The 22,902-nt window shown below is 39.5% G+C and overlaps 1 protein-coding gene across 1 annotated transcript; it reads right to left on the minus strand.

Moving 5' to 3' along the window:
- Positions 1-679: 679 nt before the first annotated feature.
- On the minus strand, positions 680-22,753 carry hace1 (HECT domain and ankyrin repeat containing E3 ubiquitin protein ligase 1). The gene is made up of 24 exons (XM_037536323.1): positions 22,486-22,753; positions 21,982-22,036; positions 21,779-21,868; positions 21,484-21,588; positions 21,142-21,217; positions 20,723-20,854; positions 18,715-18,797; positions 15,386-15,482; positions 15,212-15,313; positions 15,014-15,120; positions 14,772-14,922; positions 12,858-13,174; positions 11,204-11,272; positions 11,023-11,110; positions 10,206-10,317; positions 9,989-10,086; positions 9,686-9,773; positions 8,070-8,219; positions 7,769-7,965; positions 7,198-7,329; positions 3,267-3,365; positions 2,846-2,916; positions 2,236-2,349; positions 680-1,907 (listed from the first exon to the last, which is right to left on the minus strand). Exons 1-24 carry the CDS (start codon positions 22,574-22,576, stop codon positions 1,805-1,807), a joined length of 2,727 nt encoding a protein of 908 aa, XP_037392220.1. The 5' UTR covers positions 22,577-22,753; the 3' UTR covers positions 680-1,804.
- Between the last annotated feature and the right edge of the window lie 149 nt (positions 22,754-22,902).

Here is a 22,902-nt window from a genome sequence, read left to right on the forward strand (position 1 = left end):
CACAATATTGCAATAGTGTACAAAACCTAATAAACGATACCGCATTTGCATGGAACTTGAAAGTTATTCCTTTTTACCTACCTTAAACACTTCTTTTTTTTAACCCTTTTTTTTTGCAAAATTTCCTACACAAAAGTAATATATTTACTTGTATTTTTCAAAATATGCCAAATGTGTAATATTGCCATATAAAAATTCAGACTACTACATATATTTTATCTACGTATGTGCATAGATTGCAATATATTGACATACACAGTCGTATGTAAAAGTTTGGATTTCCTGGTCATACTTTTTTTTGTTGATTAAGTGAAATCTACAGTAAACAAATTCAAATTTGATAATTTTCTGCCAATATGGTAATGCATATATGCATATACTGGTATATATTGAAATATTAAAAATGGCACAGATTTCTAATATATATAGCACATATATTTTAAGATGAGCAAATATATGTACATATATTTTTCCTCCATTTGGGATAAAAGATGCTTCATTTGCCTTTAACTGACATTCAACTCAACATCTATGTAATTGAATTGAACTTTTCCATTACTTTAACCTTAAACCAAAATCCTGCTATGTGTAATGACCAATTACTTGAACATATGCAGATAAGTTACAAGGGGTCATTAAAATAAATTCTGACTAGAAAAACTCCAATTAACCAATATTATACTTTTTGAAAATAAACAAAATTTACTTATGAACAGCCAAGCCTATGACCCATTACCCTTATACTGGGTATAACTGCCTGAAGCACTCGTACACTCACACAATCAATGAAATAAAACTCTGAAAATAGTAAAATACATACTTCAATATTTGAAATCATCTTCACAAAGGTCCTTAAAGATTATGTATACAATTAGCAGTTTGTTTACCAATGAGAACAAAAAAAAAATTTACAACCAAATTAAAGTGATAATTTTTAAGAAATATAAACCTATATCCACATTTACATATGACAGAATTCACTTTAAAGTAAGTCCTACAAAGGACACAATTTCTACATTCATAAAATGATATGACATTGTCCCTTTTTACAAAAACCAAACAATTTGTAGACTTGCATTCACTAGGAGTTTTTGGCACCACATCCAATTTGTTCTCTCAGTTTCACATGACAATTGGGGGGAAAAAAAACTATATATTAAATGATATGAACAAATGACAGTACAAAGGCTATAGCATAGCAGACATGACACAAGTAGGGAGGTTCTAGATTACTTTTCAAGGCTTGTTGCCAGCGCATAGGAGAAGAGGGTACATATGTATATGAGAAACCAGCACAGTCATGCTGCCTGACAAACTCCTTGTTCTAAAAATGACTACATTATTTCCAGCCATGTTTCGCAATGGTAACACTGTAATATATGAGTGTGTGCGCACACACACACACACACACACACACACACACACACAAACACACACAAACATGTCTTACAGGTCTAACACAGCAGAATAAACAGCATGTATAAATAAAATACAGCACATACCATGGTATAGAATTCAGTAAAGAAACCTTTGACACATAACACTGGCAGTAGAGATTCGAGTCACTGGCACACTGATTCTTAGTGTTAAGTATTAATTCACTTTTCATATTTGCCCTTAGTCTTTTGTATTTGCGTATCTAAAATAATGCCATATAGTCAAACGAAGGCTTTTGAGTAAGTCAGATGAGTGTGAGGATATCCCTGAAGTTAGGTCAACACACACACACTCATGCGTGTGGGCATGTGTGTTTGTGTGTGTGTCTATGTAGCAGGTGTCACAGCAGAAAACAGATGGGCCAGCATCATGCCATAGTGTAACCATAACTCCCACAATGCAGTGCAACGAGCAGTCGGTCACGCAGGACGTCCTTGCTGGGGTATTCGGGGAGTTTCAGCATGTTGATACTGGAAAAGATTGAAAGACAAGTCAGAGTGATTCCGTTGTGGATTGAGAACCAAGTCAAACAGGGTTGCATATGCTTGACTTGCACCATGACACAAAAACTGCCCTTTTAAGCACTGGGTGTCATTTTTTGTTCCGTCTCTTTCTGCTTTTTTGCCAGTCTATGTGATCGTGTCTCTTGTATCCTTGTACAGGCTACAGAGTAATTGGTCTTCAGTCACATAGCATGAGTGCTTAACTCTCAAAGAGCCACACTGCCATCTGCTGCTCCTAGATGCTACAATACCAATTCTGGTGCATCAATGGACCGTTTGTCTTTGTCTTTCTCACCAGGTACTAGAGGTAGGCAATAAGTTGGATGTGTAGGGCACAGCAGCGATGGTAAACTTCTGTAGGCCACTGCCCCCCATGAGAAAAGCAAATCCACCATGCGGAACACGGGAGCTAGGAAGAGAGGAAGAAAAAAGAGAAATGAGGTGAACTACAGAGAACTGAGAGGTGGATTTTACCTCTTAAACTATGCCCATATTAATTTCACCATAGTTACTGAACATTTTATAGCAGTTAAGCGATAAGGCAAAATTATCTTATGACATTACTTAGACATTTTCACAATGCACACCATGTATTTTGACATAGACACAACACACTAGTAATGCTACATTTAAAATCTGCCATTAAATTGTATCAATACAATGCTTTTTATTTAGTGGTTCACATACTGCATTGCACAAAGCGTTGTTCAGTGCATGTACGTACTTATGATATGCACAATACTCAAAAAAGTGTCAAAATGCATCACAACAACAGTACAACACAACAACATGGTCAAATTACCGACCTCTAGCTAAAGGGGTGCAAGCCCATAAATTCTGTTAACAGCTATTTATGTAATTTACCAAGGCATCAATGGACACGAATAAGGCATAAGAACTCTTACCTTCCAGTAACAAACTGTAACAGAAGAACCCTCTCCTCTTGAGTGAGACTCTCTACTACCTCCCAGAACCACTGCAAATCAAGAAAGCACGCATTACTCCTCCATTGCACCTGCAATGTCAGATCATGTCACTCCTACATTCTCAAGGTGACTAATCTCAGACGAATTTTCTGTGCAATGTCTTGTAAAAGATTCTAAAATATAATCCTACACATAGACCCCAATTCCATCTACATGTGAATCATATGTTCATAATTCAATCCTAAACAGAATCATGTTGATACATGCAAGTCCACAAAGAGTTTTTGGCAAAATTTGCCAACAAATCTGCATAAATTGTCTCACTGTCCTAAATCATTAGAGATGGCTCATTAGTTTAAGTCAGTGAGCGTGATGTTCATGTGGCATAGCAGCTGTTAACCTGGATGACTGGCTCCTCTGTATCATAGCCACTGGTGTACTCTGTGTTTCTCTTCCAGTCCATCACATCAATCTCCGGCATGCCAGACAGCAGCAGCTCCTGTATGCGCACACGTACATGCGCGCACACACACACACACACACACACACACGCACACACACACACACTTAAAACCAGGAGTACAGCACAGAGCTAGGCAGCTCATAACAACAGATCTAATCAATAACTCATCCAGCTCAGGCTGACTCATAACACGGCCATGGTTTTGCTCCCAAAGTGTTCGACATTTCCCACGAACTCCTTCATAAAGCACACGCACGCAAAGTACATCACTGAGGAGAGCTGTGAAAAGCGCCTTTAATCACTGAACACGCACTCTGCGTGAAGGGTTTCGCTGGTCGCTCGCTGTTTCGTTTAGACGGGTGAGAGTCAGATAATAAAGACACAGAGAGCATGGGACTAAAAGCGCTTTGAAACACAGGCCCTCATTAGTTAGCCCCTCTGGGGCCTGTCAGTGGGCTTGCTGAAACTGTGTGACCGAGGAATGGGCCCACACATATATGTGCACTGGAGGCCCGCCGTGTGGTAATGGCCCTGGGAGAGCATCGATCTGGGGCAGAGCAGCGGGTGAGAGAAAAAGAGAGAGAGTAAGAGAAAGAGAGAGAAAAGTCAGAGAATGCGAATGAGAGGGAAACAGCACACCTGCGTTCTGGAACAAACACAGAAATAGAGGCGTGACATAGAATGAACGGAAGGGCCCTCAAGGTGAGAGCGAGAGAGAGAGCGAGAGAGAGAGCGAGAGAGAGAGCGAGAGAGCGAGAGAGAGAGTGAGAGAGCGAGTGAGACAGAGAGCGAGACAGAGAGCGAGACAGAGAGCGAGACAGAGAGCGAGACAGAGAGCGAGACAGAGAGCGAGACAGAGAGCGAGACAGAGAGCGAGACAGAGAGCGAGACAGAGAGCGAGACAGAGAATGAAGACATAGAATGAAAAAATAATGAGAACATATTAAGCCTGATAAATACTAAGATGAGATCAATAGTTTCTCTACACACAGCTGAACCTAATCCATGTTCTTATAGTCTGGCATCTATGTAAGAGCTATGTATGTCTGGCAGATGTTCTACTCTACTCAAACTTACTCCAAAGTTCCTCCAAAAACCATTCACAAACAAAGACTAGATCTATAAAGTTTGAACACATTAATTCCACTTCATTACCTTCCACTGGCTACCTAATCATTCTTATCACACCCATCATAATCCTGCACTCAGGATTCAATCAAAAGGTGAAGGCTTTAGCAATTAGCATACAGATAAAAAGGGCAGGTGGAAGGGCTTTTCCTTTCCACTCTAGAACAGCTTTTCTGCTAACAGACAGGACTCGTATAGATGCATATAGGCTCTCATACATCTAGTAGTGTTTGAATACAACTCACAATATCTCACATCTTTAAGAATATGCACATAAAAAACAGCTTCTTGGTCAAACATCTTTAATGGGGTTCTATCTCAGGTCAAATCTACATTAAAGCTAGGGGTGACAAAAACATATCACAACACTAAGAGACAGTTTCACAATACGGAATACGTTGTAACGAGCACACCAACAGAAAAGCACTGCCACCATTAAAATGCTATCAAAAGAACACAATGATGATATTAAACCATCATGGACTTTTTCAGAATTCGGACATGTGAATAAGGCAAAAACTTAAATAACTACACCTATTGGGAGTCCTTATTAAAGGGGTATCCTGGCTCAAAACTAGAATTGTTTATGTTATTTGTTATGAGGTATTTTGTAGTGCAGCAGTATATCCTTCAGTCTCATCAGTTTGACAAAAGTCATAATTTTGGTAACACTTTATTTGGAGTGTTTCATTGTAGATCAATAAACTCTCATTAGATTATCATTAACAAATCAACAACAGATCAGTGAAGCAGCAGTAGTGAAGCATCTGAATAAACTGAAGTAAATATCTTGGAGATGCACTGTTGATACATGTCTTACATTAGGTAGATGTATTATTAATATATTACTTCCACTACACAAAACCAAACCTCACCCAACCTCACCCAAAACCTAACCCTATTCCTAATACCTAAATAAACCTAATCCCTATAAGTTTTTGACATGTTACTGAGTCCGTTGAGTCTCTGTTTCATCTAAAAGGCCCACTCAAAATAAAGCGTCATGACAATTTTGTATAGTTTTTGTGTTTTTGCCCATCAATGTTCTCCGACTACAATGCCCAACATGCATTATGCAAGTACATCACACAACCAGTGGGTATCTCTAAGATCCTCAGCAAATCTTGGCTGCTAGCCACATACCTAGATGCTAATAAATACATCTATATTGGTAGCTAGCATTAGTGATGAAGCACAAACCAGTCTTTTTTCCTTGTACACTGAAGGAATAGTTCAGTTGAAGAAATCCAGTGGGGGGAAAAACAAATCCAACAGCCTGGCCTCTAGTATCCACCCTAAAGGTCTTGGAGTCTTCCGAAATGTATTTCTACCTTCAAAAAAGTTGTTCAGAAAGGGGTTTTCCTAGTCTTTGGTCAGTAGTCTTTGAGACTACTGCAGCACCACTGTAAGAAGGAGGTAGTTTCCCTTTGAATGTCTTTTAATGAAATATGAGGTTGATCACTGTTCCTAAATTATTGGTGACATCATCAAAATACTTGTCTTAATATGCTAATTTACTGTGAGTATGATCATATAGTCATGTTGCCCACCCGAAAACAAAGCAGTGATGTTGGACTTTTGTTGGATATTTCCAGTGAACCGAGTCATCATTGATGGTGCCTTCACCATTCACATGCACTGATTCAAATTTGCTGATGGCATACAGAGGTTCTGATACCTCAAGGAGCCTGTATACCCACACTGGCCTCTAGATCTCGCTTTTAATTAGGTCATCATCATTATGCTTATCCCTTCTAATTATGCCATCAGCCTGCCGGAGTGGCTAACATAAGGTGCGCATGGTGGCCTAAAAGCTCCCAACAGATGTAACAAGCTATCTGTTTCCTCTTTCTTATGTCTCCTTCTAGTTGACCCAGCCATGTCACAAACCAGCCACCCACACCTTAGCATTACCCACAAAAATGTTGGCACAACCTGCTTATGTAGTTGTCTGCCCACATATCCTCAGTCAGGGCCAGCTGCATATGCCCTGGCACTGCCTTGGAGCTTCATTCATCATACCATGGAGGTTCTCACCACACTAAACCCTCTGTTATTTTTTCCACATTATCATTTCCTGCCTTTGCAGATTTCATGACTAATGCATATCTCATCTCTAATTCCTAATCCGTGCCCTAGGGTCATGCCCATGAGATTTAGATATGCAACACTGACAAGGGTAACTCATATCTTCATTTCTTCAAACTTACCCTGTGCAAATACAGCACAATATAAAAACTAGTAATCCTCAGTACACATCTCCTAATATTTACAATGTATCCACCCAGACTGCACTTTTCAATTTGTTTACTGACTAAATGTAATAAATCCATCTGCTTCCAGCATGAATCTTCGAATGCCACAATATCTGGCTTTCTGTATGGTCATAGCCAGAGGAGAATGGATTCAAACTTCTGAGTGCTGCTTCCACTCAAGGTTTCTTTGACTCTCTGTGAGAAAGATATTCTTTGCCATAAGCACTGAAGATATTATGCCTAAGAGTTTGTAAAAGTGCTTTGTAACAAATGAAACAAAATTAAATCAAACTCATTAGTGTAGAAATAATAGTAAGAAAGGAAGAAAGAAAAAAGAAAGAGAAAGAAAGGAGAGAGAGGGAGAGGGAGAGAGAGAGCATAAGAAAGAAAAATGTGTAATAGTGTGGAAATTAGCTAGAAGAAAAAAAAAAAGAATTGAAAGAGGAAAACGGCGCAACCTCGAAAAAAATCAGGAGGCTACTGACCAGCTCGTACTCATCAAAGAGCTGGATGAGTGATGGAGGGATGAAGGTGTGGAAGCCCTGCAGGAAAGCGTTGATCTGAGGCTGAATGGCACGAGTCATCCTCAACTCTGTTACCAGCTGCACGTACTCCGCCTGTGTGAGCGAGAGAGAAACAAGGACTGAGACAAAGCCTGACAGCACAGTCACTTTTCCTGAGGGTGAGGGTCATGTTCTGGAATAAAACTCGATCTGCATGTACTGTATTAACATCTGGATAATACTGCCCTCTATTGATCTCTCGGTCAATTACAGCTTTATACAACAAGCACAGGCTGACATTTTCCCTCAGTGGGAATACTGAGGCAACCTTCATCTAAAGGTTTCCGCTAACTCAGCTACTGTGCAAGCTCTAATGTCATACATAAATGCTGCGCATGCAAATACATTCACATTAGCAAATAAAAGCCAACTGAGAGATTTGGCCAAACAGTGGGATGTCAATATGTGAAATATGTGAACTGCCTACGTTTTTATTTTTCCTTGCTTACTGGGGTTGGCAAAGTAGCTGAAGCATATCTGTTTACAGTCTCACCTTGTTTTCTTGGGTGACCTGAATGCTGGTTCCTCCAGGTTTGAGAGGAACCTCTTCCATGGCTCCAAACACATCTGTTTCTACAGAAAAGGTGAGCTCCAGGCCCAGGTCACTGATGTCATTGTCCAGTATCCACTGCAGGTTCTTGGCATACTCTGGATCAATGGAGGACACGTCCTGGTAATTCACTGGGATACCTGTAAGTATGTACAAACACAAGCACATCCTACCGTGGTCTCTTACTTCAATATTTCAAGAATATTACCATGTCTTTGTTAAAGTGTGCCTTTGTGTGCATTACCCAATATGTGCTTATAGAAGGAGCGGGTGAAGTAAATGTTGACCAGCTGGCGGTGATACAAAGCCAGGCCAAGGATTTGACCAGCAAATCTGAAATAGTTCAGATGGTCTGGGTTGACAGAGGAGTTACTGTTGGGTTGAAATGTAGTGCCTGTAAAAGACGTGCACACAAATACACATACCCAAGTGTCCACACACACACACAGACACACACACAGACACACACACACACACACACACACACACACACACACACACACACACACACACACACACAGACACACAGACACACACACACAGACACACAGACACACACACACACACACACTCCAAATGAATAAGAACAAAGGACTGTAATCATGCAGTGGTGTATTTCTGAAGAATCACAGGAAAAAGCTTTGATCTATAGCACTCCTTTCCCATCATATGTCATTATCTATTACCTCTAGGAGAGACAAAGACTCAGAGGCTCAAAGTCACTGACACATAACTATCAGTGACCCTATAAATACACGCCAAAGTCATAGCAACAAGACTTGCAAACTTACATCAGAACAGAAATATATCAAAGACACAAGAAAGGGAACACACAAAAAAGGGAAAAAGGGCAATATGGCAAAAAATAACTTTACAATTTAAATCAAATATACAATATTACTGCACTATATTCAATATTTAAAGATAATGTCAAAATATACAATGACCAAGAGCAGCAGCGTTACATAGTACAAGAACAAAATTCAGAAAACCCTCTTCTTTATTTCCAGTCAAAATGGCCACTGAGTACAAGTTATTCATTTTTCATCATCAGAAAAAAGCTGAAAATATATATTTAACAGAAAAACTAAGTATAATATCATTGTATTCAGCATTTAGTCTGCCCATCTTTTACCTTTATTAGAGTTTCCATTCTGTCTAATTTGTAATTTCAGTTTTAGAAGAAATCTGCAGGGACATTTTTCCATACCTCCAAAGTTCAGCCACAGAAGTTGCATTTTCTGCTTCTCACAATCCAAGTAATCGCAAACATACTCAATGATGTAGAGGTCTGGGATCTGGGGTGATCAACCCATTGTTCTGAAAACACTATTCATGTCATTGTTTGGTTCTTTTATGTTTTTTTTTCTTTTCTATTTCTATTTTCACCAACATTTTCATGACAGCTACACAAACTTTCAGAACCCGTGTTGCGCTGGCTTTGCACAGTGGAAGGATGAACAGAAACACCTGTGGATTTTTTTTTTCCAGATCTGAAAAATAATTTGAGCTCTAGTTTTGCAAACTCTGCTTTACCAGTTACTTCCCAACTTCTTATGAGTGGATTATTTTCTGTGTAATCTCATCATAAAACAGGTTGCATGTAAATTAAGTAGAAAAATAAAACTATTGGTTAAAATACATTAATAAAAGTATTTAGTGTTCTAGAAACACTAAAGTTTCTCATGACATACATGATCATCTCAAAATGATGATGACATATTGCCATATTGCCCATATCTACACATGCATACAACACATATGGAACAAACAGATATACTGCATTAGGCTAGCACAGAGCTCAACAAAGGTTCATATTAAGTCAGCACATTATACACTTATGGTTACAATGTTGCTTACCATCTGCTGATTGTGTGAAAAGTGCGTAGTCTGGATTGATGATCTCATTAGAGAGAATGTCAAACCACTCTCTAACCACCCCCTGACCCTGAGAGAAAGAGGACAGTATGAGCACCATCTGCCAACGTCACCAGCAGAAGATTGTTTGTAAATGTTGCATCACAGCATGAACAGCAGGCTCTGATTATTCTGATGGCACAAGCATTCTGATGTATAATGAAGCACAGCAAAATCAAAAATAGCTGCAGAACTTAAAGTAGGTGTGTCTGTTGATGACTCGCAAGCGATATGTTTCAGACTAACCATTCCCTCTTCACCATGGAAGCGCACAGCGATGCCCTGCTTGAGCTTCTCATTGGCAGACTTGGACACAACCTCACAGCTGCTGCGGAATATAGAGTCTGAGGGAGGGAGGATAAAGAGGAATGGATTAAAGCTCTTGAGCTCTAGAGAGCAAGTATATAAATGGGGTCTGTGCAGAGGCAGAAGCCTTCAAACACAGACGTATAAATTTCAGTACCTCTGTGAATCAGTAGGATGTCATTCTCATTAACCGGCCGATGGACCATATCCGAGTCAGGCTGCCCGGCTAGAAGATGCTCGTAGAACCACTCACACCTGTCCTTAAAAGGCTGTGGAGGAGGTGAGCAAAAAGGTAATTAAAACTTCTTCATATTGATTATACTCTGAAGCCCTATACCTCAGCCTTAGAGAAGTCTGGTCTATTAATCACCCACTCATTACACTATAAAGCACAGAACCTGCCAGAGTAAAGGAGAGATGATGGGCGAAAAGAAATGCTTCAGCTACACGGAGGGGGAACCTGCAATCCATTTGCATAATATTTGAATGGCTTTGTTCTTGATGCAAAGAGGGAGAAGTCTGCAAGAGGTAGAAATTAATCCAACTGAAAGGAACTCTTTCCCCCAGGGGCACCAGGAGCGCACGAAGAGGAAAATCAGGAGATGAAATCGTATTCGGCAGGTTAAAATCTGTAATTAAAACGGCACCATATTCCCCAGTGGACTATAATCTGGAGGTAACGAGGCTCGGAGTGCTGGCGCTCAAATATGAATACTGAAAACTCTGCGAATACTACACAGTGAAGCGGCACTTAAAACTTACAAAGCTATATAACGGGACTTAAGACAAGTGTTATCTGCGGCATAATAACACAGTTAAATGATCCTGCCAGAGAGAGACAGGTGTTTGAAAGTCACTCCAGCACAAGCCCCAAGAGTGCTGTAGCACAGAAAGTCACTTCAGGGAAATGAGATGAAAAGCTACACTGGAAACCAATCAGAACACTGCTTTAACCTGCCCATCACCCAGTGTACCTGGCCTTTGATAATGTGCATGAAGCGAGACATGAGCTCAGGACACTCCAGCAGGAAATGGAAGTGGTTAAAGATGATCTTGGGGTTCCTGTGGAAAGAGAATGAGACAACAGATGATGCAAATATGAAACTAACAATTTGGTGGACAGGAGACTTCAAAGTCAAAGCAATCTTCACTTACCTGGTAACAAAACACTTGAGCACCTCGTCATGTTTACACACAAACTCAATGAACCGTGGGGACGTCATGCTAGGCAAGATAAGACAGAAACAAACCAAGCATAGATTTTTACATACGGAAAAGGCAGGAGCGTGAAGTACCAGGAAAAATAACTTGTCTAAGGTCTGAATCAACACAATGGACCTCTAATTACACAGATACTCTGCACGGTCTCACTGCAGCCATCGATTCTTCAGCAAACACAGAAATTCAAATAAATAAATAAATAAATAAATAATAAAGAGAGGAGACGTCTCACTAGAATTTGCCAATAAAGAAATCAACAATTTAGTGTTAATTAAAGACCTATTTAATCTTCTAATTGCATGCAGTTAAAAAGCTTTAGGGGAAACTTGTGGAGACAAGTGAGAGAAGACATAATTTTCTCATTTATTTCAGTGATTTTTACACAGAGGGAAACTCTGATGAAAAGGTTCATGTTGTTTAGATGAGAGAAAACAGCTGAGGAAAATCTCATGCATTCACATTCTCTTACTCCAAACCTTTCATGAATTTTTTTTACAATACATTTCACAGTTTGTTTTTGGTCAAAGGTTTCTGCTGCAGTCTGTTGAAGCTGGGAATGAGCACAGTATTAAGCCTGCAGAAGTATGACAAATACAATACAGGTGATTATTTTAAGTGATATTGCTAGTAAAAGGTTGGACCCCCTTTTGCCTTCAGGACTGCTTTAATTCTTTGTGGCAAACTTTCACCAAGGTATTGGAAACGTTCCTCAGAGATTTTGGTTGGTTATTTGAGTTACTGTTGCCTTTCTATCTTCTTGAACCAGTCTTCCCATTCTCCTCTGACCTCTCACATCAACAAGGCATTTTCGTCCACACAACTGCTGCTCACTGGATATTTTCTCTTTTTCAGACCATTCTCTGTAAACCCTAGAGACGGTTTGTGTGAAAATCCCAGTAGATCAGCAGTTTCTGAAATACTCAGATCAGCCCGTCTGGCAGCGACAACCACGCCACATTCAAAGTCACTTAAATCACCTTTCTTCCCCATCCTGATGCTTGTCTTGACCACCTCTACATGCCTAAATGCATTGAGTTGCGGCCATGTAATTGGCTGATTAGCTATTTGTGTTAACAAGCAACAGGTACCTAATAAAGTGGCCGTTGAGTGTATTTTATATATTTTGTATATTTTCTTGCTGTAAAAATAAAGCAATTTGCACTTTCTTGCTATCTATTATGCAAGATCTGGCCTACAGTAGCATCCCTGCCCCTCAACTGGTAAGCACAACTTCCAGGAACAACTGGAGGCAGATTGTTTTGCTGAACACCGGTGGAAACAGCCTGTACTTGCTGTTATCCTGTTAACATATTTAATTGTGTAACAGATAGTTAAAAAATTAAGCAATAAAACTTCCATCTATAATAGAAATGTAGAAAATTACATTAGAATGATTTGAAATCTTGCATCACCTTGGACTAATTTTACAGAAATGTGCTGAACACAGTGCCTTCTTGGTTTAAAATTTCCTGCATATCTCAATTGATTAAGATTCATGAGGTAGCGAATGTATGCTTTATGCAGGTTAAGCTAAGGAATTAACTCTAAGGTCTAAGGGTGCGTGTGAGTAGTGAAGGGTCACTCTTACCCCTGTGGCATCTGACATGAGCAGCACATGTAGAAGGCTTGGATTACGGCACTCAGACGATTGGCGGTCATAGAGATGACATCTTGACCATCCACATAAGCCTCTGGCGTCTTCATGACAACCTCAGGGTCCAGTGAGGGGGGCAGCAGGGCAGGGGTTTCCGTGGAAACAGAGGGGTCGGCCTCCCTTTGCTTCAGAAGCAGTGAGGCAATTTCGCTACCCGGAGAAGAGGAGGCGGCGTCTCCACATTTCCTGTCCAGCTCTGTGGAGATTAGCACCAGCCACTCATCCAGAGAGTGCCACAGCAGCTCCAGAGGCTGAGGAACAACAATAACATATCAGAGGCAGGGCAGATCTGCATCCCTCTCATCTTAAAACAACAGCTAAAAACGAACATGAGGTAATTTACAAGCAAAAAATAAAAATGTCTGACAACCATGTACTATAATGAACAGTTATTACAGTAAAAAGAATTTAGTCAGCTCAACAAAAAAGTAGATTCCTAAAATACCTTACTATAACCTCAAAATAAATATCTTTCATCAAAACGTCTGACAATTCTGTTGTCAGTTTTGGCACAATCTTTTGTTTTTCCGCCTGTTAGACCACCTTATTTTCTTGTCTTATTTCAGGCCATTTTCTGTGTTAGATCATCGAGACTTCCACTCATCTAAATTTGACTGCATCATCTGAAAGTAAACATTTCAAGGTACCTGAGTGGGACAGGAGTATGAATATTAATGATATAACCAAAAACCACCCACAGAAAGTATTCGGAATATATGTTTTTCAAGCACTGATATCTTTGATGGATAGACCGATGGCTTCAAGAGGAGAAAAAAAGAATACATGTCACTACTGCAGGACCTTTAAAAATTATACTCAGATATGACACATTTGCTTAAAGGCTAATGGGTAATTCCACACATTTTTCATAATTACCACATAGTTAAATTACTGAGATGTTAACATAATCATTCAGAGTGGTCTGATGTAAAATGGTTCACTGTAGAGAAGCTTACACACACACACACACACACACACACACACACACACACACACACACATATATATCCATTCATCCTTCCATTTTCTAAGCCGCTCCTCCGTCAGGGTCGCACGGGGGGGGGCGTACTTCTCCATCATGCATGGGTTTTACAAATACATTTAATAATTGACACATCAGACAATGTATTTTGTATCATTTCATCTAATAACTTTCTGTAATGTAACTTTCAGAGGCATTAAACTCTTGACATATCTGGTTCCTATCACCAGAATTGTGAACAATTCTGACATAGCAAATTTCTCTAGAAGAGCAGCTAGCACCCTCTTCAGGAAAAATGGCTCCATTGAACCTCTGATGCAAAAAAAAAATAGTTAATGTTAATATACTACATCTTCAAACATTTGTTGACACCCCTTCTTATTAATGAAGGGTGCACTCATTGCTGACACCGGAGTTCAAATGCACAGAGCTTGTACAATCTCCAAACAAAAGCCCTGACAAAACAACAGGATGCTCTGGCACATGAGCCTAAGGTCAACATGTCCAATGCCAATCCCAAGGCTAGAGGTGTATAAAGCCCTCCAGCACTGAGCTGTGTACTAGAACTGTGTTCTCTGGAGATCTGACCAATAGCTCTGGAGTGAGATGGAGTGGTGTTTGCAATCCAGAACTAATCAGCCAACATCAATACCTGTTCTCTCTAGTGCTCCTGCTGCTAAATAAAATCAAATTCTCACAGCAATGTTCCAACATTCAGTGCAAGTCTTCCTTGAAAAGTACAGTTAATGGACCAGAATAATACTCTTGATTTTGGAAGAAATATTGGATTAGCCGTTGTCCACAAACTTTTGGCCATATAGTGTAGCTCCTACTGTTGTAAAGATAACAATGCACCACACACTGACCTTGAAGACCTGACTGCGTGGGGTTTTGTTCCCATTGTATCCCATGTCATTCCCATTGTTAGGGGATGATGGACCGAGGCGAAACACATGGCAGAAGATCCGCACGATTCTAAGCAGGCTTTTCATCTGGGCCTCAAAATTACTAGACAAACTAAAATGGAGAAAAACATGGAGGAGAAGAAAGCTTTCTAAACAGCTTTGAGAGCAAGGTGAAGGAATTTTAGGCAGAGGTAAAGCCTTACCTGAGCAGCTTGTGTCCATTGGTGGTGGCCACCTCAGCTAGGCTTGTGAGGATTCTCTGATAACTGGAGTCACTTTGCTGAGATACATGCTCAAGAACCTGCCTGAGCTGAATCATACACATGTGCCACATGTATGCTGTTGTTGTTGTATATAGTTATAAGTATGAAAATATAAAAAAGGCAACATAAATGTCTCACCATATTCTCCTTTATGTCATCATTTTGAGTCATCTGAATAAGGGTCTGGAAAAGCCTCCCATGATGCTGAATCAGAATCTCACATGTCTCTCCATAACCACCCTTAATAGGAGGAGTGGATGATGAGAATGTGTGCAAAAACCTGTATCTGTGTACAGACTATATGCTACTCACCTGCACACAAAGGTCAAGTGGCGTGATCCCATTCTTGTCCGGCAAGTATTTGGCACCCCTGAGGAGCAGGATTTGGGCTGTGTCCCTCTGGCCATGGCTGTAAGACAGAGAGGTAGATTATATCTTGTTTAAGCATGTGAGATGCATGCTAACTTGATGCATATAAATGTTCCAGACTCCAGCATCACCTACAGTTGCATGCAAAGGTTTGGACCAAATTACACATTTAGCTGATTTTTTTAAGGGAAAAGAAGTATTTGAAAAAAAGAAGTAAAAAAAAAAAAAAGAAGAAAAAATTGTGGTATGTGATAAGTCTCAAAACTCATTAGGCCTGAAGTGACTCCTTAGGACTGGCCAGGCAGGTCAAGAATTGTCATTAGAAACTGACAATTCCAGATCAAAATAAACTCATAACCCTTCAAACCTTGTGCAAACACTCAACAAACATGAGTTTCTCTAAGCAGCTGGCTAAGGATCTGAAAATTTAAAAAAAGAAATTAAACAAACTAATCGATGCCTACACACCAGGAGACGGCTATAAAAAAAAAGATATCAAAGCATTTACCTTGCAATTAATTCCACTGAAAGACAGAACTTAGACTGCTAGACAGAACAACTAATATGCTGACCTGAAAAGCATCGTCAAACCCCCATACGAATACAAAGATTTTAACTGACCCAGGAGTGGTGGTTGTGCTGTGCAACACTGCTTGGACAAACATAATCTACATGGAAGAGTCATCAGAAGGAAATCTTAGCTACGTTGTCACAAAACTCAACATCTGAAGAATCCAAAACAACATCTAGATAAGCTAGAGCCATTTTGTAAACAAGTGCTGTGGACAGATAAAGTCAAAATCCAACTCCAACACGCTCACACAAACACACACACACACACACACACACACACACACACACACCTCATATATATATATATATCATACTCTTCTTCAGAATGTCACAGTACATGTTGGAATTCATGTTTCCCTCAATGAACCGCAGCTCACCAGTGCCAGCAGCACTCATGCACCTCCAAACCATGATGCTACTACTACCATGCTTTACTGTAGGCAAGAGACAGACGTCTTGGTTCTCCTCACCAGGGTGCCACCACACATGCTGGACACCATCTGAGCCGAAAAAGTTTATCTTTGTCTCATCAGACCACATGACATGGTTCCAATAATCCATGCTCTTGGACTGCTTGTCTTCAGCAAACTCTTTCCAGGTTTTCTTGTGTGTCAGCTTCAGAAGAGGCTTCCTTCTGGGATGACAGCCATGCAGACCAAGTTGATGTATTGTGCGGCACATGGTCTGAGCACTGACAGGCTGTCCTTCCACTCCTTCAACCTCTGCAGCAATGCTGACAGCACTCGAGTCTATTTTCTGAAGCCATCCTCTGGATATGACACTGAACACATGGACTCAACTTCTTTGGTCAACCCTGGCAAGACCTGTTTGGAGTGGAACCTGTATGACCTTGGCCACCCACCGTACTATAGCTCAGTTTCAGGGTGTTATCAATCTTCTTATAGCCTAGGCCATCTTTGTGGAGAGCAACAATTTCTATTTCTCACATCCTCAGAGAGTTCATTGCCATGAGGCGCCATGTTGAATATCCAGTGGCTAATATAAGTGAATTGTACCCAAAACACCAAATTTAACAGCCCTGTTCCCCATTCACACAAGAAACCTTGTAGCTCTAATGAGTCACATAACACCAGGGAGGGACAATGACACAATTGGGCACAATTTGGACATGTTCCCTGTGAGGTGTACTCACTTGTGTTGCCAGCTATTTAGACATTATTGGCTGTGTGTTGAGTTATTTTCAGAGGAAAGTAAATCTATACTGCTATACAAGATGGAAAGATATAATAAAATAATTGCAGAAATGTGACCACACACACACACACACACACACACACACACACACACATATACATATAAATATATATATATATATATATATATATATATATATATATATATATATATATATATATATATATATATGTAGAGATGAAATACCATATGAAAGAGATAAGAGAGAAAGAGAGAGAATGTTTGTATTGTGTTTTGCATAATACACATGATGTAAATTCAGGTACGGAAGGAGCATTGTTGCTTTTAACATCCTTTTCTCTTATCCATATCACATGATAGTACTACTTGCACTGTTGCCTCAACCACATGAGTTTTGCATGATTTTATTATGCAGCATTACCAGATGCCTCAACATGCCTGAAAGACCTTGCTAATATTGGCTTACGACTGTGTGAATACCAAATCAAATAAATATGATGGAATTTGATACCATACACTCTTTCTCAGATTTCTCTGAAATTGATCTTGCATCACTGTGGCTCCACTACATAAACCCCTACACCCACAAGGGACAAAAAAAACAAATAAACAAAAAAAAAAGCTCCAAAACTTCAACAGTATTGTGCAGTAATTTAAAAGGTTGCTACACATTTAAGTTTCTAAATACTCTCCTCTTTTGATTAAGTATCACAACTGACTGAGGAATAAAAGAGTACCTATACCTATTAAGGCTTGACGTCAGTTCTCTGAATCTTTTATGCAAAGTGAAAATGCTATATTCAACATATAGCATGTGATGATCAGACAACTACATCCTACTACAATTTAATCTTTCCAAACTTTTCCATACTGCATTTTATAATTTATATTTCAATATTTCATATAATTAAAATGCATGGACTGTACACAGTTACAATCAACCAATGGAGCTGATAAATTCAGCACAAATGCATCATGAATGACAGTATCAAATACGAAAGACAATGCAGGCCCTAAAACTTTCAGAACCCCATTAATGAACGCTGTCTTAATTACGTGCTTGGACTATCCATTTAAAAAGGACCCTTTCTTGGATGTGTATAAGCAACTATAAGCAGACAGATATCTACTGCCATTTGTAACTGAAACAAGAGAATGGAGGAGTGCTGTTGCTCGGCAACGCAGCTCATCCAAGTGTGTCAAGCACGATACACAAGGAAAAACAAAAGCAGATTGGACATCTCGTCAGTTGCTGCATTCTCATCAAATGGCAGCCTCATTAGTCTACCCCTGTGGCAGAGATTGATAGGTTTCCTCCTGTTACTTTTAACTCACTACTATAAACACACAGTTGAAACAGGCAGCAGTGGGGATTACAGAACAATAGTAAGCAAGAGGTCTTCAGAGGCTGAATTATTCTTGCTTGCTACATTACTACTAGAGGCATATAATTTCAAAGCACACAAAACAGCAACGACTTTGCTTTTATTAATAATGAGGACAATGAAGATTATCCTACAGACCTGCAAGCAAAGTAGAGAGGTGTTGCTCCAGAAACATTGGGCCTGTTAATGTCTGCTCCACTGTCCAGAAGGCACAACACTGTCTGCAGAAAACAACAAACATCCACACTATCAGCAGACACCATACATGGCTGTAGTGAACAGAGAATGAGTCTGTAATGGGTAATGTCTTATTCACAAAGCTTACACTAGGCTAAATAGTGGGCATAATAATTATTATTTTTGGATTTTGGATTCTCTTACTCTGCTTTAATGGCAAAAGCTGCTGATTACATTATTGAAAAAGTAACAAATGAAGCCAATCACTAGACAGAGGAGAGCAAGGACAACCTAGTCCAAGTAGAACAGGCTTTCTCGTTTTTCTTTAGGAAAGTCTTCTGTGAATTTTAACAGCATCATACAAATTTCTTAAGATTGACCCAGATAACGGTGTTTGTTGTATAAAAGTAACATTTTTCATTTGAGTGTTTCTCATGTATAAGTCATAGAATGAACACCTATATTATTTGAATCCTTCTCTTGGTGTCTGTAACACAGCCTTGTTTTGCTTGTAACCAACACACAGTAACAGCAAAAGTATGGCCTCTACATAGCAGGGTTAGGTGTAATGCGGTGTTATAACAAAGCTTTCATAGAGAAACAATGGGAAAATTCCACATTCAACTTCATATAAATTCAAAGCAGTTAGTTTTTGTTAAATACAGGTTCATCAGAAACATAATATACATGAAACGTATATAAAATATACTTCGTTTTTAGCTTGCTCATATTTGCTGTACCATACTGTAGTCAAAAATTTATTTGCCAGTGTTTGACACAGCGTCTTTACACTAATCATATTTACTTTGATGCATATATGTTTTTGTACTTGGGTTGGAAAGCTTGTCTGGTTCCAACAAGACAGAATTGCATTGAATTAACTGCGCTTGCATCAATTCACCAGACTTTTTTTAATTGACAGTTACCACCTGCTGTTACAATTAACCCCATCTTAGTTAGACCTGCCCCATCACAAAATCTTAGCTGACAATTTCGTTATGTATGTAACAACAGAATTGCCTTTTTCTCTTCAGTGTATGTACCTATTAAAGTACAAGCCTAAAGTGGCCAAATTAGCTAATTAGTTTGGTTCCTAGATGTTGATAATTAGTATCGCCCAACTAACACACAGCTCAAGCTCAGATAAACACACATTACGCAATACTGCACTCTAAAAGGTATTCTAGCACCAGTCAGAAGTTAGAACTTTTGTTGTTTTGTAGGACCCATGACGTGATGGTCTTTACTTGTGTGCATTTGCTTCAACTCAACGGATAAAACAGTTCAAGCTGTTTATGATATAAACGTATGATTCTGAAAAATAGAGAGAAACTTTCTCTTTCCAGGTTTTGAAACCAAACCAAACCTCAATGATAAAACCAAACAGTTTGGTTACAGAGTGATCAGCCTTATTTGGTCTCCACGGCACAAATTTACATCACCTGATGTTAATACTGAACATGCCAAAATGGCATAACAAATTTCACAAAAAGTAAACTACCTTCATTGTTGGCCTACTTTACTTCAGCCATCAACACAAATGTCAACATGTTTATTAGTCCTTAAAAATTAGACTGTAATGAAAAGCTTCTTTTTTTAACTACAAATCTAATGGTATAATAACAAAATTCATAAACCTTGTATTCAACATAGTATCTCACAGATCTCACAAACCAAACAAGCACAAACATTTGGATGGTATGCTATACCGGTCTTTGATTGTTTGGACAACCTACAATGGTCTCTTGAATTTACTTAGGTTCCTTTGGCTTGTTGGTTATTTATCTAAACACTAATGCCAAATGTAGACAGCAGAGTATTTGTGTTTGTCTGTTGGGTGTACCCTGGTCTTTATAATGCCAAACCTGTAACAGTCTAAACATCATAAACCAATCAAGGTAAAAATATCCTTTACGGTTCTTGTGTCTATTAAAATTTGTCAGGTTGTAAGAAGCAAATATTTTCTTACAGTCTTATGTCCGTTCTGACAGGCCACATGTAAGGCTGTCTGACCCATAGCATCCTCTACATCCACATTGGACACATGCTGCAACAAGTCATGAAGCAGCTCTGTTCTCCCATTCACTGCCAGCCAGTGAATCTACAGACATGGTGCATGAAAAAGAAAAGAAGTCACGACCACAACAGCATTTAGAACAATCGCCATGTCAACAGTTAAAATTAATGACACTACAAAACTTTGCTGTTCTCTGTGACCTGAAAAAATAGTTTCATATTTCTGCCACACTGCAGAAAATGTCCTGCAAACTGTACTAGGACATTTCAGTGTCTAATGGTTTGAAAACCTGAAATCCTTAATTATTAATGGTTCTTTGGATGTAAACAGCTAACAAAAACAAAAACAACAATTATTATCATCATACTTACAGCAGTAAGGCCTTCATTGTTGCAGATATTGACATCCGCATTGTACTCCAATAGTCTACCCATACACTTCTTCTGTCTGTCAAAATTAGTATAAGAGCTATTATCATCATCATGGCACCAATATCAGTATCATATGAGTTAAAGTAAAGGTTTGATTAAACCAACAAATTATTTTATTATTATTATTATTATTATTGTTGTTAGTAGCAGTACTAGTCACAATACTACTACTAGTAGTGACTCAGTAATACAACTGTTATGCTGGTAGGCTGCATGTTCAATTAGGAATACTTTGTGATCAGTAGATGGCAGTAGTGTATCACTCTCAGAGAAGGACTCTACCCATTTCTTGCTGCCAGATGGAGTGGAGTACAGCCAGAGATGTCTTGATAGTTGGGGTTTGCTCCTCGCTTCAGCAGCAGGACCAAACACTCCACTGACCCACAGCTGAAAAGACACAACAAAAGAGCTGCAAATGAAATCAGAAATGTAGCCACCCAGCTGATGTATGCTCAACACAGCGTTCATTTGCCTCAACTGACTCTGCCAATGTCATAAGACATAAGAGCAATATTCTGTACTGAGGAGTCAAAAAAAAAAATCACACTGGAAATGTGACACTCAAATAGCTCCTTACTTGGCAGCAATATGAAGAAGGCTTCTTTTTACACGTCCAAATGCATAGTTGACATCAAACTTGGAGTTCAAGAGCAATTCTGAGACTGATCTGTAGGAGTAAACATTGAGCATCAGTTTTATAACTCATTAAAAATACAGTGTAGTGCTATATTTTCACAGTCCAGATTCATCAACCTATTATAAGTTCCCATAGGTGCCTACCTATGTTGGTCAGCCATCACCATGGGCATGAGGGTGTAGACAGCTGTTTCATTGTCTATAGGAAGTGAGAGAACAATGACTTCACGTGAGTCTCAATAAGTCCAAACACAGTTTCCTTTTAGACATCAATGTCCAAAGCAGTATTTAAGGGCTATGAAGAGTGAGGTTTGTGAGTGCAGGCTCATGTTTGGAAGTCAGGGAGGGGGAAAGATCTCAGGTTCTATTTTAAAGTGATGGTACAGAGATCACTTCCACCACTTCCACTTGTGAGCCTTCAGTCTAGGTCCATAAAAGTGAAATTGCGGTGGGCCTTGCTGTTGTTCCATAACATTAAAAATGACAGGGAAATAATGCTGAATGCACTTCAATAAAGCCCTAAATTAGCGTGTGTGGGCCTGACTTCTGGTATGAACTGCAAGCCAAAAACAGGGGCTTTGGTCACACTCCTAATAAAGGCAAAATAACCGACTACACGACATGTGTGGGTGTTTCTGTTAGTCTTACCGTCTGGGAGCTCCACTGTCCGGGCGCGGCGCAGAGAGCGCGTCAGCCGGTTCAGCTGCACGTTTAGCTGCTCCATCGCCCTTTCCATCATATGACAAGGAAAATCCTTGCTGTAAAGGCGGCAATTGAGCTTCTGGGACACGTACGTTGCCTACATTTGATTAACGGAGCCCGTTATGTTATCCATTTGGCCAAGCAGTTCGTTATCGGACTGTTCAGCCCAGACATGCCGCTCTTCTCTGATTCATTTGACTATTATTTCCTTGTAAACGCGTTCTTCCTGTTTTCATTACACCCCCCCCGCTCGCAGTGCACACTGGGAAGTGTAGTTTTGTTATTTAGCAGCTTTCCACGTTCTCTCTTCCAAATTAATACACGCATAAATAAATTACTTTGTAGCACCTTTGAATGGGCGCT

Source organism: Pygocentrus nattereri, chromosome 3 (genome assembly GCF_015220715.1).
Source record: "Pygocentrus nattereri isolate fPygNat1 chromosome 3, fPygNat1.pri, whole genome shotgun sequence".
NCBI classification, from domain to species: Eukaryota; Metazoa; Chordata; class Actinopteri; order Characiformes; family Serrasalmidae; genus Pygocentrus; species Pygocentrus nattereri.

Coding starts and splice junctions, on each gene's coding strand:
- hace1 (XM_037536323.1), bottom strand. CDS start 22,576: ATGATGGAAAGGGCGATGGAGCAGCTAAACGTGCAGCTGAACCGGCTG. Junction 8,220..9,685: donor TTTCACACAATCAGCAGATG/GTAAGCAACATT, acceptor CGTCTTTTACAG/GCACTACATTTCAACCCAAC. Junction 2,917..3,266: donor CAGAGGAGCCAGTCATCCAG/GTTAACAGCTGC, acceptor CTTGATTTGCAG/TGGTTCTGGGAGGTAGTAGA.